The sequence below is a fragment of the Tenebrio molitor genome, chromosome 3 (assembly GCF_963966145.1).
Source record: "Tenebrio molitor chromosome 3, icTenMoli1.1, whole genome shotgun sequence".
Taxonomy (NCBI): domain Eukaryota; kingdom Metazoa; phylum Arthropoda; class Insecta; order Coleoptera; family Tenebrionidae; genus Tenebrio; species Tenebrio molitor.
The window spans coordinates 1438737-1455089 of NC_091048.1; the positions used below are offsets into that span (position 1 = coordinate 1438737).

The 16353-nt window shown below is 37.1% G+C and overlaps 1 protein-coding gene across 9 annotated transcripts in view; it reads left to right on the forward strand.

Moving 5' to 3' along the window:
- The window catches only part of LOC138127341 (phosphatase and actin regulator 2), a 97575-nt gene that overhangs the window by 72433 nt on the left and 8789 nt on the right, over positions 1-16353 (forward strand). For all 9 annotated transcript variants that reach the window (XM_069043371.1, XM_069043377.1, XM_069043374.1 and 6 more), the window contains 2 exons: positions 15339-15521; positions 15582-15821. In XM_069043371.1, the coding sequence (XP_068899472.1) occupies positions 15339-15521; positions 15582-15821 (423 nt within the window). The remainder of the gene's footprint in view (positions 1-15338; positions 15522-15581; positions 15822-16353) is intronic.

Genomic DNA, 16353 nt, shown 5'->3' on the forward strand with positions numbered 1-16353 from the left:
AACTGTACTCTTGATGTAAAATAAATATTTATTAATGGTTGGTTGCTATGCTGTAAAGTGACCCATTACTGTACTCAAAATCGTACAGTAATATAGTTCATTACTGTATAAAATGCAAAAAAAAATATTTATCAAGCATTCTCCATTTTTTATGTAGTTGCTGTACTTCTGCTCTGCAGTTAAAATATTTTGTACCAGATTTAAATCGGAAAACTGTCAAGGCGTTACTTGTTGATATCTATTTTGTCTCTGAACAACTTTCAGCAAGTTTGAATCAAGGACAAAGTGATGATATATTGTGCAAATAATTGTTTGCACTGCCATCAACAAGAGTAGTTGTTTTTTGATCAATATTAAGCGCCAGAAGTGTAAACAATTCTTATTTTACAGTGTGGGGAATTTAATTTTACACTTTGATGCACTTGCAGTGTACTAAGTTTTGCTCAATTTGCTAGAGAAATAATGTAATTACAAAAACAATTTCCGGTGGAATACTTGGCAGCGCTTCATTATCACTTTCACCAAGGGATTCACAAATTCTATGGAAATATTTGCAAAAGTAAATGTGCATATTTTATGCTACCGGATTCATATTTTGTAGTTTTATCGAGTTCTTTTTTTTAGTACTAATTTAATTTTACTCAGAGAATTTGCAAGAAAAACCTGATGTCTCATGCACGTGGCAACTAATATTTTCTTCCCGGGGAGTGAATTTGTTTCATCCGTCACGCGTCACTTCACACGCTCCGAGGTGAAAGACTCATTAGAGCTAATTCAAGGGAGCCGAGTTTAGCTGAGCGCGCGAAAAACTGTTGTTTTACTGAAAAGCGCATGTTTTGAAATAAATTAGAAATAACTTGAGATTTCTACAATTACTCTTGTGTGTCGATCTCAAGCTTCAGTAGTCATCTACGTTTTCTCTTTCTTTTGTGTTGTTCATCTAGAGTCTAGACACACCTTTCATTCTAAAATCTTTGTGGACATTTTTTTCCGTTTCAGAAATTTCTGATTCTGTCATAAACAAGTTTGCTGCAACCTCTGACAAAATTTGTTTCGATCACTTGTTTTCATTTCCTTATTCATTAATTTTTCTTTGTTTTGTATTACTTTTCCTCTTATTTTCTCAAATATTCCACAAGACATCTTGTTATTCGGTCTAAATGAGATTCGTATCAACTTACTGTGACAAAATCCATTTCGGTGGACAATAAATGTTTCTTATTTTTCTCTCTTCTGATTAAAAAATAACCAATTATCCTTTACGATGATTATTTTCCCCAGAGAAGAGATAAAAAGTATTTTTTTTTTTTGTACAACCAAAATCAATACAGAATAAGGATTTCTTGCTTTGATGTTCTGTCAACAAGTTTGTCTTCAAGATAATAATTGTTTTTTTGCTTTTTCTCCTTTGTATTTAAAAAATAATGAATGCAGAATGAAGTTTCACATTTTGCTTAAACGATTTTTTTCAGCTTTTGACAAAATCCATTATCGTTAATTTACTAGAGGTTTCTTTTCCAATTACTTTTAGACATAAGTCTTTCATGATCATGATGATACATTTTATTCAATGAGAATTCTGGCATCAAAAGTTTTATTTTTGTCATCTTCACACCATTTCTTACACTTTCATAGGTTTTCATTTTCCATATTGAATCAAAAGCACATTTAAATTTTGTGTTTGAAAACTTTGAGTGTTTCTTATCAACGAAATTGTTAAGATATTTTCAACCAGAAAAGTTGTTGAAACTTTGAAAGCATTGGATTCTAAGTAGCACATTTATGGCATTTAGCCTGTTGCGTTTTTTACTTTTTATTTAAACGAGTATATGTTTTAGTTTAAATATGCAAACGACTTTCTTATGTGAATTTCAGATTTGATATATTTTTGAATCTCTGTCGTTTACCTTTTGCAAGTCATGAAACTTGGAAAATCAGATAAAACTCTCAATAAATTTCAGCGTTTTTAAAAATCTGAAAGTCGTGTCACGAAAGCACTGTCGTGTATGCATAAGTATTCCAAAAGAAAATTGTATTTGCAACTTTTTACTTAATGACATCATGTAAGAGCGTGATGAAGGGGTTTAATTTGTTTTTAGAATTAATACGACACAATTTTATTGCAAGTTATAAAACACATCTGAGTCGCCAGACAAGCTACTAGTCATTTATTAAATCTTTCCGAGTAAATTACTTTAATCTTGAACGATTGCCAGAATAGTATTCCCATCTTACTCATCTATCACCTGTGGAATTTGGCGACCTGTCGCTGTTCGAATTTTTCGAATGTTTCCACGGTACAAAAAACGCTGAATTTGTTATTCCAATTTTCTTTTTTGCATATCGACTTTTCCTAAACCACTGAATAACACTACTTTTTTCCACATATCTAGACAAAGCTTTTATAATTGCAAAATTCCAACTTAAAAATAACTCCGCTCTGGTCGCAGTAAAATTAGGCAATTTAAATTATAATCAAGCTGATTTATAGGACACGAATTACTTAAAAGGTAAAATGTGACCAGGACGATCGATGGAAGACGTTAAACGTTTGATGAGACATCGTAAAGACACGAAAATGAAATTAAAATTTTTTGGCTGAATGATGGCTGACATTTATTGTTGTTGTCCTTCGTACTTCGTGTGATTACTCAACAAAGGACGTCACGAAACATTTTATTTTTTTACATTATTGTATACAGGGTGTCGCAAAATTAACGTATTCCAAGTCTTGTAGGGAAAATTCTCAGGAACTTCGAAAAAATAAAATAAAAAATATAGGTGGGGGGGTCTTTAAAAAGGTACTTTTGAATAAATATTGGCAACTTTGATATTTTTTTCAAAGTGACAGCAATTTTTTTTAAACATTTTTGCTTGGTTAACAGGATGTCCCCTACTAAGCCCCGAACTCGGAATACGATAATTTTAAGACATCCTGTATTATTGAAATCCAAAATTCTTCAATTTTTTGGAAGTTGCTCTGAAATAACTTGAAGAGTATAATTTTCTTGGATTTTTATATAGGTATTTGTAAAATTATTATTATCACTATTATTATTATTAACATTTTTAGTCAGGGTTGTAGATTATTGAAAAAACTTTCTACCAAGCTCATTAAAAATGGTCAAAAAACTTCTTTTGTTTTTTTTTTTTTAATAACTTTTCATCCGTACGTGCTGGGGCATCAAAACTCCACCGGAATTTTTTTTGTCTAATTATCAAAACCTTTGCACCACAGGATGGTGGATGTAGCAACGTCGGTGTTTGCAGATTTTTCCAGTTAATTAAGCTCGTAATTTTTTTTAGCGCTCTGTTCTGAATTGCTTTTTAAAATGTTCATTTTCGCTCTGTCATCTCCCCAATAAATTCCTCCGTCGTGACGATACCTTGAAAATTTCAATATTCCCCATATGAATTTTTCAGACAAATCGGGAGCGGATTCGAAGTGGCAAAGGCCGCACGAGCCTCTGAAAAAAAATTTATATGAATAATATCCGAGCAATTTTAATTCGGAATTTGCGAGATGTGTGCCAACATATTTCACGTTTTGGCGACCGTGAACTTTTCATGGACCACCAACGCGCGAGAGGGTGGCATGCAGAATTAATTTATCACCAGATTTTATGAGGTGGGAGAGGTATTTTAACCGTTTTGGAGTCGTACGAGCAACTTCATAACGCCAGATACGTGTCGATAATGCTCTTTTTTGTGCCGCGTAAATCTTTTGTTTGGGGTTTATTGTCGGGGTGGTCATTAGGGGATGTTATCGAAGTTTTTTTATAGCGGGGATTTAATGGACTAACCCCTTTTGATCGTCATACCTAACTCTCCGGAACAGTCGGATGAAGAAATTAGTTTTTATCGCTAGTATTCTAGTCCAAGGTTGATTAAAGTTGGCCAAAGTTTCAGAACCTTGGACCTACTTTACCTTATTAGTTTTCGTGACCACAACTGAACTTTAACACACTCTGTATTAATTAGATACATATATTAAATATTTATTGCTTGTTCGATTTTATCTGTGCGTCTCTTTGTTTTGTTGTTTGCAATGACTCTATAATTAGCTCGACAACATTGCACGTTTCCAGACATCATTTGATGTTCGTTAAAATGTAATACTTGTCATTTCTCGGGATGTGGAGACAGCATAGTGCAAAGCTGTACTTTTACTTAACCGGAAAAAGCTCTCAAAGCTCTACAACGTGCAAAGGAAACATTTTATACCGGGACCTTTTTTTAACATTGAACATAGCCCATACTTATTCCCTATGTTCAGTTTTAAAAAACACAGGTCAATGCATGTATGCAATCACGTAACCAAGGTAACGAAAATAAGTACTGGACAGTTTAACAAAATGGTCAAGTTGTTTGAAGAATAAATACACATAATGCAGTTATTCCATGCCAATCAGAGCATTAGAAATGTGCGTGACATTTCCAATGCAACACATGTTAGACCAATTCCATCAATCGGAACAATTTTTAACATTATTTCAAAATCTCAGGTGTTCGGTATAGTTGGTTGCATAGCAACTCACAATGCATTGATATGTGTTTTTTAAAATTGAACATAGGGAATAAGTATGGACTATGTTCAGAGTTAAAAAAATGTCCCGGTATGTTGAATTTATCGCGACTTAAATTGCTTTCACATGATCCGAAAACCTTCGCAGTAATTAAAATTTAACTTTAGGTCGTATAAAAAGCTCGATGCTTTTTGCACGTGAAAATTGTGTGCAATAAATTTTTGTAGAGAGCTTTGACGAGATAATTACATTTCGTCATGATAAAAAGGAAAAACTGAAATACGTGTCGTGCTTGGAAACGAGACTATTTGTTAGAAACAGATCGTTATTTTAAAGTTTGTAGATTTTTAGCGGATTTTGTTAAAAAAATTAAACAAACTGGTCCCGTGAACAATTTTTAATCTGCATTTGAACAGTATTTTATTTCGATTTATTATTTAGATTTGTCATGGATACGTTTCATCGTTGCTCGGGCTTTGTTTCTGTTTTGCCAATTTATCAAAAACTTGCAATTTATTCTCTTTTGAAACTGTAGATTGTTGTTAACGAATGAGAGACGTTGGCGGCAACGATTCTCGAGCATCACCACAGCTTTAACACCTTCGTCAAAGCACCGAATTATTTTTATATCATGTTAGAACTTTGTGTATCGATGGCAGAAATTATTTCTCTCATGTTACACATTAATTTTTAACTGTATTCAGAAGGAACTGAAGAGCAGGGGTGGCAAATAATTTCTCTGTGGAAGACCGTCCGAGAGTTTTGAGTCGTTGAGCGCCCAGCAAATTATTCATAACGTGTGCATCGAATGATTTTTTAAAAAAAGTGAAAAACAAATCTAATGGTTACTTTTTTAAGATAAAACATATTTGAAGCTACATTTTATTTAATGAAATTCGACGAAAATAAATATTATCGCTGAATGTACTAAAAGCAAACCACTTCCAGGATCAAACGTATTAAGATTAAGTTATTATTGACACTTCTCGCCGGAAAAACACTTTCATTTCCTAAAATTTACAGAAATTTAATTTTCAACCATAATAAAATCTCGTAACTTAAATATTTGAATTGTTTACATTGCTCAAAAAGTAATAGAACTGTTTAATTCATACATATTAAGTACTCAATAGTTTTTTTCATTAAAATTTAAAATCACGCGTGGATAATATATTTTTCTCAAAACAAATAACAAAGGAACTAATTTGTTATTTTTTTCAAATGAATTCCGGAAGGGTCAGGTAATCTCGTGAAGATAAATATTATCACAGAACCCACTCATGTCAAAAGTTTTATTCCGGTAAAATGAAATTTTTTACGCAGTGTAAACTTGACTACAGCGATCATTATGAATGATTGTCCCATCGCAGTTGGCGTTGAAAACCCACACAAATTTGGGATGTGCCGCTAGCTTCGCAACGTTAGACAAACTAGCGCCAGCAGCGCTACCTATCAGCGATGCTAGTCTCACTCATGTTATAAAGCTTGCGGCACATTCAGCTACGTCACCAACGCCTACCGCGATGAGACAATCATTTATAATGACCCCGTATAATGTTTATAGAACAATTTTTTTTTCAGATTTTTCACCAGAAAAATGAGACTGTTATAGAAAAACAGTTTTCAATCATATTTTTAATATTTGTGATATTTTAATTAAATAGCGAGAGTACTAATTCACTTCGCTGTGGAGCACGATGTGTAAAATTGGATAAGAAATGAATAATTAAGTGTGTACACACTTTAAAAGTAATAAAAACCATATTACTATTTGAAAAGTGTAGAATAGTACATTCTTCAATGAGCTATTGTAATGATGGCTATTATTCAAAAGGATGAAAATTGCAACACGAGCCGTAGGCGAGTGGTGGAATCATCCGAGTGAATAATAGCCTTCAACGCTAGTTGACAATATTGACATTGACTTGATGACATTTCAAGTGAGTATTTATGTTTCCACTTTTTACCCCATTTACACAGTGTGATCTCTCAGATCACACGAGTACACATCCCCCGCCTATAAATATGCGTGAGAAACGATTTATGAGTGAATGTAACATTTATCTGTTTGGAATACTGTCAGCTGCGAATAATTCATCGGTACCGTATTTATGGCGACTTTACGGCGACATTGAATCATGAAACCTGTCTTAAATCGACCTTATAAACGTAAAAACTGAGTTTTATAAGCGTGCCAGAGCCCCATCGCTTTCGTTTTTCCCTTCCTGACTCGTAAAAAAAACCGTTTGTCGTCGGCATTACCGTCACTTGTCCAAAAATTCCTCGACCCCTTTGTCCCCCACCCCCCTTCATTAGGGGTCAATTCTAGTCAAATCCCCGTCGACTTATCATAATACGATTACACGGCGTCGTGATTTTTAATTACCATCCCTTGTACCTGGGATCGATACAACACCCCCTGTTGCTGGTGTTTTCTGCATGCGAGAACAAATCGACGACGCCACCCCCGAATTAACTCCGACCCGCGACGGAAACGACTTATTCGTCGTCGGTTTAGTGAATCTCGCCCCGGATTAGGGTTTCGACAATAATTTTTTACAACCTGGCACGCTCTAATGGACTCCCAAGTCTATATTCGTCCTCTTTGAAGAGAGGCCGAGGGCGGGCGAATCGATCGCCGCCGCCTGCATAACAACAAAAACCATCAATAATACGGGGTGAATGCGATATATTGCGATCAAACGGGCAAGGGGGTGGCACGGGAGCGGAAACAATGGATGCGTCGCGAAGAAATAAGAAGTTGTTGGTGCGAGGGCTCGAGGGGGCGACGTGACAGGCCTAGGTGGTTTTTTGAATGCGCGAAACAAAAAAGAAAATATTGAAAAGAGGCGCACGAGGACCGAGGATGGTTGTGAAGTTGTGATAAATGCGTTCGGAGGGGGTTTGGATGTGACAGAAAGAATGAAAAATTTTCTGTATCTGGCGTTTGTCTGTTGTACGTTTCACTTATTATTTCACACTGGCATCAGCTTGCGATCAAAAGAAAAACGTACAAAGGTCAAGAAGGAAAAGTACTGATCAATACAAATTATTATTTTTTCATTGTGATAAGTTCTTCCTAATATGCTTGAACAGGTTGACCTGATTTTTTGCTGCACTAGTAAGTTATTCTAAGCATGCTTGATGTCTGTTTTAGGCTGATCTAGGGTTGTAGGAGTGGGGGAATCATTAAATTCCAAGCAGTACAGTCAAGCTTACTTTAGAGCAAGAGACCTCAAAGTAACGTAGCACTTAGTTCAAGGAAGTTGAACACATTTGCCAAAGTAGTAGAAGGCTTCTTCGCTTCTCTCTTACCGAAGTTGCCGTGTGGCAACTTGGCAAATTGTGAATTGCCACTTAAAAGCCGCCGTAAAATAAGTTGAAGATGTCGATTACTTTTTTATAGAAACATTTTGAACTACCTTCTGGGTATTTTTGTCTTTGTTTCTTGTTTTCCTATTGTCTTACGTACTTTTATCTTGTATCTTTGTTTTTTTTTTTAATGGATTCCTATTCGGTCTCATAATTATTGGAATCTATGATTGTTATTTTGTCTTCTTTTGTTTTCTTTTCCGCTTTCATATTTTTCTTCAGTTCTACATAATTTTGTTGATGGCGATCCAATTTATCTCAATTATTGAGATTACTTTTAATGTTCCTTTTCTTCCCTCATCTTTTTTCTGTAATGCCAACGCTTTTTCACACTAAACATTCACTTATATAAATCCTGCTACTCTCCACATCCGTGATGCTGCTGTATCTTCTCGTGATTTCTTCAATGTTGTACTCTTCCTTCCTTTTTTATTAGAAACCACTCCTCTATTCTATTTTCATGTACATTTTATTGCTCCATGAATAATAAACTTTCAGTAGTAACACCTTTGTGAAAAGGAAAGCAAGCTGCACTTCCTTTATGGACCACAGCTAAATCAGGACTAAGACAACAGTCAGTAATGGGAATGGAAGGTTAATAGGAGAACTAATCGTCGTTTCTAATTTTAGATGTTTAAAAGCTCTTCCAATATAAATTCCAACCAACAGAATAACTGAGAAGGCTCTTACGATTCAGTGACAAATTAAACTGAATATGTATGATGCAATATCACTTATATGCTATAACAATTATTACAGATAGATCTAGAGCATTATCAGACACGCTTGGAATAACTATAATCTCAAATAATAATTAATTACCTATCGCAATACGTAATCGTTAATTTTATTGTTTTTCCACGACTATTAAAGGATGAATGCATTCTTGTTGGATATGCAATGAAATAATATGTCAATTCCACGCCCCGTGTTAGAATATACTGAAATCCATGGCTGTCGGCCAATCACATCCCTCGTATTTTCATTCTACGACGGCAGATCGCCAATCGGATGCGTTTGTAAACAATAAGTCGCGCATCGCGTAGCAACGGCTAAACGAGGCACAATTTTAATTGTCAAATATTCAATATCAATTGTTTTTTCTTGGTATAGTCGTGAAGAAAGTATAGTCTTAACTCGCGTATGATGGCTATTATTTAATAGGATGAAAATTGCAACACGAGCCGTAGGCGAGTGGTGGAATCATCCGAGTGAATAATAGCCATTATACGTTCATTGAAGAATGTGCTATTCTCCTGGTGCTTCATTACAGATAAATGCAACGGTCGTAAATAAGTAGTTTCTAGAGTATATTTTTCCCGCCATTATCAGAAAACTTGATACTTCGTTGCCTTTATCATGCTTTTAAACTTTTAACGTTAAATTACCTACTGTAAAGGGTTTTGTGGAACTTCGCCACAGGCTAGGAGGATTAGTGATGAGTGAATAATTTATTGCGCTGCTTTTTAAAAGCTGAATTTTTATCGGGTTTTCTTTTTCAAAAAATGTCTCTTTTGTACTACACCAACGTGTAAACGGAACTCGTAGAGAAAGGGGCGAACTCATTTAATAATTATAATTAATAATTAGAGAGTAAATGGGAAAATCCATAATGTGCAATTAATTAAAATAAAGCGGCTCGGAATAAGAATGAATCAAGTGCAAGAGGAAGTTGCAGTTAATGTTGTTTCACACGCGACGCTCACCTTCCCAGAGACTGAACAGATAAAGTGAAAATACTTGACATTTATATAAACACGAACACAAAACAATTCGCTTTTATTACGCTTTTCCTACATATTTTTTTAATTGTTTATTTTCGTGTAAATTTGTCAGTTTTGTTTTTCCCCCGCGACAGTTATATTACGTTCACCTTGTACAAAATCCATACCGCCCCCCTCCAGTACTACCAACAATGCAACAACATACCGGGATAGGAAATAAACGAGTCCTTAATTGCTGGCGTTCGATAATTTTAAAATGTCGTGACTTGAACAGTTTTCCCCGATCGGCACCGCACGCACCCCATAGCGTCTCTCCATGATGTTCCTGCAGCGGATCCGGGATTCATGAATGGGATTTATTTCGGGAATGGACGGTTCTTTTTTGTCGATTTTGCGTGTTCCGCGCTACACACTGCAGGATAAAATAAATCGCCGTTCCTCCGAATTAAATTTAGACATTAGTCATTCGGTTTGGCAACATTGAAACGAAAGGATCGATGAAAACGTGCAGGTTGTTATACGCTTTTTGTGGTATGTAAACTTTTTCAAATATTAATGTGTTTGTTCGGGAGCGAGTTGTTTACCACCGATTTATTTACGAAATAATCGGGAGACATCGAGCGCAGAAGGGTACAGTTCGTTTCACGTTTGATCCGACACAAAAAATTTAAAGGCGGGACGACGGAACGGTTTGTTGTGAAAAGTGCTGTACAGTAAAATGTGCTATTAAAATTGTTAATTATTTATGGATGGTTAAGTTTCCATTTAATGTCCATTTGTTTTATTTATGTTGCGACTCGTTTTATGATCGTATATTCCGCACATGCACGTAAATTTATTAATTTTATCGCGCACTGCAATATTAAATAACATTTCGTTGTTCTATACCGAGTTGAAATTTTAGCCGATCTTTTTGTTCCATTTATTCCAAAGTGATATTATTCCATAAATTTGTTATGAACTAAATTGTGGCTTTTTGATTAATGACATTAAGCTTTTTATAGAGTTACAAGTGCTTTTGTTTGTAAATTATAAAGTCAATGTAATGGAGATATTGCCCGCTACCCAAGAAAAGTGTGACTTCTTTTTTGATCCAGTCGTGTAGGTAAATAAATTTTCCTCACTAGTGAGTTTACTTTCTCCATTTTCCTCACTAGTGATGCAAACGCCTATTTTCCTCACTAAATTGAGTCATGAAAGTATCATTTTCATAAGCGACGTTGGAAAAACATATTTTTGATTCAGTAAAGCAACGAGCGTTCAAAAATTTGCCGCCAAAAACTTTACAACCACGAGTTGCCTTTTAAGTTGTATGCTTTGACATTCTTTTTTCAGATACATAACTTGGATTATTTTATTGCAAATTAAATAATTATGTATTTTTAAGTAGGCAACCGTCATATAGCACTAAAAAAAATAGGAAAATTCTTTTTTGATTAGTTATTAGAACTGTTTTAATTTGCACTGCTGAGTAAATGACGATTTTTTTCTTTTTTTTTTTTTCGTTCAGTAAAGGACTATTTTGCCATCCTTGTCGACATATCACTAGGACATACGTAGAAATATTTATTATAAAGAAATAAGGAACTGGTTTCTATTTAAAATATCTAATATTATTTTTGACATTTATTACCAAGATGTTGGCCCTCTTTGGAAATGATTTGGTACAATTCTGGCCAGAAACTTTTTTTTTTTGTTTTCTATGAAACTTAAATTAAACCGCTTTAAATTGAAAAGTATACTGTCATAATAACAGTAAATTATAGATGTGTCCATTTTTACAATGAACAGAATGTAGCGTAAACTGTGAAAACTTCATTTATAAAGTAAACAGAGTATAGACATGAATAAATCTATTTTTCAGAATATTTGCTAGCCTTCGATAACATAAACATTCACAAGGAAGTTTATTTTAAATAACGCACAGTCACGTTTCAAAAAAATTCCATTTTACTACTCCATACAAATTTCCAAAAATTTCAAAATTTATTTACTTTGCTATTTCAATCGTCTCTATTACTGGCGCCGCCCCCATTCATTGTGCGCCTTTATTTAAACATCCCAAACAAACCCAATTGTACCAGTTTCCCTTGTCAATAAAACGAAGAAGAGGGTGATGGCAAACGATTTCGCTTTTCCTCGTCCATTATCTGGTGGATTTTTGCACCAAATGGAAAACGAGTGAACAAACACCGCTGCAACTTTAATGAGTTCGTCCCCGAGAGATGCAATCTCTGAAAAGCATTTTCTTAAGTCGCCAAACATCGTCACGTTCCAAATTAATTATTTGATGGCGACAAACAACGAAATTGATAATTCCGGAACGTCGATCGAAATGCGGGGTTTGTATTTTTCGACTCGACGATTTGAAATTTTAATTAGTTTCTTTCGTTTCGCCACTGAGAAAATTTTAATTGGAATCAGCAGCTGTCAAAATGGTCGGGGTCGGTTTTACTTAGATTGAATTTGCGCCAAATTTGGTTGTTCAGGTTGCGCTTTTTCGCGAAAAGCTCTGGCACGATCCAAGAGAAAAATCTAAGCTGTGGGCGAGCAAATTAATTGCTTTATCGGTTATTAAAGAACAGAAAGTTTGCCGCTTGCGTGTGCGATGAAAACCATAAAAGTTGGTAAACTTGCTTTAATGTTTCAATCAACCTTGTGGCGATGGGCCCGATTTAGCTCACCTATAAATTAATTTGATAGGTGTATGAAAGACGGGCCGGAAAAGTTTATTGTTGGGGGCGGCGTCCGTGCGAGTTGCTAAGACAAAAAACAGAAGTAGATCCGCCGGATTGTTTTCGTGCGGGGGATTGTCTCAATAGGGTGGAGTGCTCGTGGGTTATTTGTTTTGATTGGAATTGGACCATCGCAGGTGTTTTTCAACACGAAATGGACGGCCGAACTTAAAATCGATTTGTATTTTTTATCTAAAAAAATCGAGTCGACGCGCACGGGATTCTACAAGGTTGCACCGTGAAACCGCTAATCTTTCCAAGTTGTATCAAAGCTTTTACCTGATTTAACGCAGACTCAGTGTACTGAAAAAATTATCTGTGTGACGTTGGAGCTGTTACAACACGTTCTTGACGTTGGAAAAATTATCGGATATTGTTTATTTATTTACTTTCATTGTTCTACGTAATTTTATTATCATGTTTTTATTTTCCTTTGTGTCTCCAAATTTAAGGTGAATTTTGTGTTGTTTTTAACTTAGCCGTACTACTTTCTTAACGTTGAGGTACTTAAAAGATTTTTTTTAAATTCTAGAACGGCACGTTCTGTTATTTCCGGTGTACCGCAAGAGTCCGTTATTAGTCCAGTTTTATTTAAATAGTTTAAGAATATTCATGACAGTTCTAAGCCTAATTCGCTATTATATGCAGATGGCCTCGAATTATAAAGCTTGAATACTAACAATGACAAGAAATTAAAAATTATAAAATCTCAAGCAGTTTCTTTGGCGCATTTTTTTTCTATTGTTTTTTAAAATACATCATCTCCTGAATTTGCTTAGTTAAATTTTTGCAATATTTTAGAAATAACATCCACAATATACTATTCGAAAATGTACGGTGGCCTATTTTTCGCCCCTGACGAACTCCGTCAGCTTCTGGGTCGTGTGTCTCGTTTTTGCGAACAAGTGTCGACCGCCCTCAGACCAAGAGTCAAGGCTACCGTGTCCCGGCCAAAATCTCCCGATGTTGATGTAAGGCGTCGTGACGTCACTGATGCTGCAGGATGGTAACGATCCGACCGGGCGTTCCGACGCCCACGCACAGCAGTCTGATCGGCGCGCCGCGACGCCAGTCAAAGCCGACCCTCCGCCGAGACCTGTTGGTCCTGCTCTGGCGGCAAAAAACGTAAATAAATAAGAGTGCGTTCGGTAATGGTACGGCGTCGTAGGCGGCGATGAGCGGCGTCGGCTTCCTGGTGAAGACGTTCACGCCGAGCGGCCGGAGGCGGAAGCGATGCGAGAAGCAGCAGCACAAGCTGGAACTGCCCGGATACGGTCAATGTCAACCGGACGTGGTCCCCTATTGGGACACCGCCGTCCCCATCACCCCACCGGCAGCGTTTCTGCCCCCCGGATACAAGAGGTCGTCGTTTCGCGGTGAGAGAGCGCTGTAACAGGCGGTCGCGAACGTTGAAGCGGCGGGATTGATCGGGGATCGCCGCCGCCGGCGTCTCGCCCCACTCGCACTCCTCCATTAACCGCGGCCCGTAAAAGGGCCATAAAACAAAGCAGGGACCTATTTTCGACGACCTTGCCGAAGTCCCGACGGGCTCGTTTCCACATGCTTCGGTTTTTGCGCAAAATTGTTCACAGTGCTAAGGGCGGAGTCGGGGGCGGGATGATTGATGGGTGCACACGCAGCCCCACCGGAACAAAGAAATTTTATAGAGGGAAGGAAAACGGCGGTTTTAACGATTTTTCATTAGTCGCGGTGGCTGTTTCAAAAAAAAAATTAAGTTCCAACAGTTTTCTGAAAAAACTGCCAAAACTTTTGTCTTGGTGGTGGTGTAACAAGACCCTCATAGATCATCTAAAATATATATATATATTGGAAGAGATTGTCACTTTAGACACTTCGCAATCACCAAGCGACAGAGATTGATCACCAATTTTAATTAATAATAATAATTTATCAAAGCAGAGGACATCCAATGATTAACATTAACTTTTTTTTTAATTATTTACTTGTTGACATTTGGAAGTTATTTGATACAGTAAAAAAAGAACAAATATTTGATGTGAATTTATCAAGGATTAATTATTCCGCAAACGCTTCAGCGGAGTGTTTCTTTCTCACCAATTAACATAAATTATAATATTTTATTCTTTCTCAGCGCAAAACTTCTGAAACAAAAAGTTTTTTCATTTAGAATGTCAACGAAAGGATGTCTTCTCCCTCAATTAACTTGGAAATTCGCTCAAACTAATCGGGCTCTCGGCTTTGCCTCGTGCCTGAAATTTAGTTTTCGCGTTGTAAAATACTCCTACCGTACTCGAATGTACCTAAATAACTATTTAAACGTTACGATTACAAATTGTCAAAAAAATCCTTTTAATTTGAGACATTTACAACTCTTTTTAATCTGCCCTGACCAAGGCAGCAATGAAACAGGCGCGAACTCTTTTATAGCACTTTACTGCCCATTAAATCAGCATAAAGTGGTTTACACGACTGATAATGCGGGATAATGACGGTCATAAATTATTGCTATCGCATTTTCAATTGCGCACTTATCCATCCTCTCGGCACTGATAATTGCGACCACCGGCAGACCTTTCTTCAGAGACTGCGACCTCCGCTTCCGTTTTCCAAAAAAGAATCTGTCTGTAATGAAAAAGCTTATTTGTCCAAACATTTCTTTATTTGTCGGCGAAAACTGCAACGTAACACAGTTTTCACAACGCCAATGGGAGTGAATCACTTTTTGCTCTTCTGGAAGTCGTCCAAATTGACGTGCGCAAGGTCCATTCCTCACGTGCTTGCATCTCGACACCTATTTATACTCTTATTGTGATGAATAAACACCTAGACATCTAAACTGACCCCGCTAATCTTAAATCGAGCACCTGTTCTATACTAACAGGACACCTGATGAAGCCCAGTTGGCACCGTCTTTTCCAACAACTAACAAAATCCAAAGAACTTTTTAGCTAAGACGTAGAAAAGAAAAGTGAAATGATAATGTTGTGTTTTTGTTGCAGAGCCGAAAAAAGAAAAGACTGATGGAGCGGCACACAACGGCGCCCTTTCTCCGAACGGGGACACGCCGTCACAAGTTACCCAGCCCCCCGGAATGGAGGCCACTCCGGGCAAGCCGGAAAGGCCGAACACGCTAGGCCACGCGAGGCTAACGAGGCGACTCTTGTGCTACCACAGCGAACATTGTGAGTGCCTCCTCAACGAAGTCGTAAGATTTTTGGCATCTAAGGGGCAATGTGTTGCAGTCAACGATGGACCGCAGGGCCCGCCCGGTAGCACGCCGCCTCCGCACGAGAAACAGTCCCACAATATACCTCCGCCCCCCATGTCCGATCCCGGTCTCATGCTCTCTGACTTGCCAGAGCCGCCCATTCCTGTATCAGAAATTGGGCCGATCCCTCCGCCGCCGATGTTCAGCTCGCCGAGTCCGGTGCCGAACAGGCTGTCGCCGCCGCCACCGCAAATGGGCGACTACGAATACGAAGGTAATTTGGGTAATTTGTAGAGAGCTAGTCTAGTGGAAGGTTGGAGGATTTAATTAAAAGAAACGGTTCCGCGTTTGCCTTTTTATCATCCGCAAAGTCAACATATGCAAATGGCGGAAATTTTAATTGAGAGGGTGAGGGCTTGGAGAATTTTTATTTTACGTTTATATTCGTGGACGCTCTGTTTGACTTTTGTCCTTTAAGTGGAGTGTTTCAAAGTGAAGACCAAATACATTTTTTGTTTAAGTCTAGACTACTATCGTCTGCACAGAGGTCAGTCGAGGTCATGATACTAAATTGTTTTACAAAGACGTTGATCTGGATGATGCAGTGAAGACCAAAGGACTCTCTTTTGTAAATGTGTGATGAAACTTTGTCTCAAATCTCATATTAATGTCATCTGTTGTTCAAAACCTGTTTCTGCAAGTTCGATGCAAATGAGTAATACGTACTAATACTTTTATGAGGGTTGGAACGGTTGGGACAGCCCATTTCTGTTGGCCGTTATAAATTGTGGAGTGTCAGTCACTTC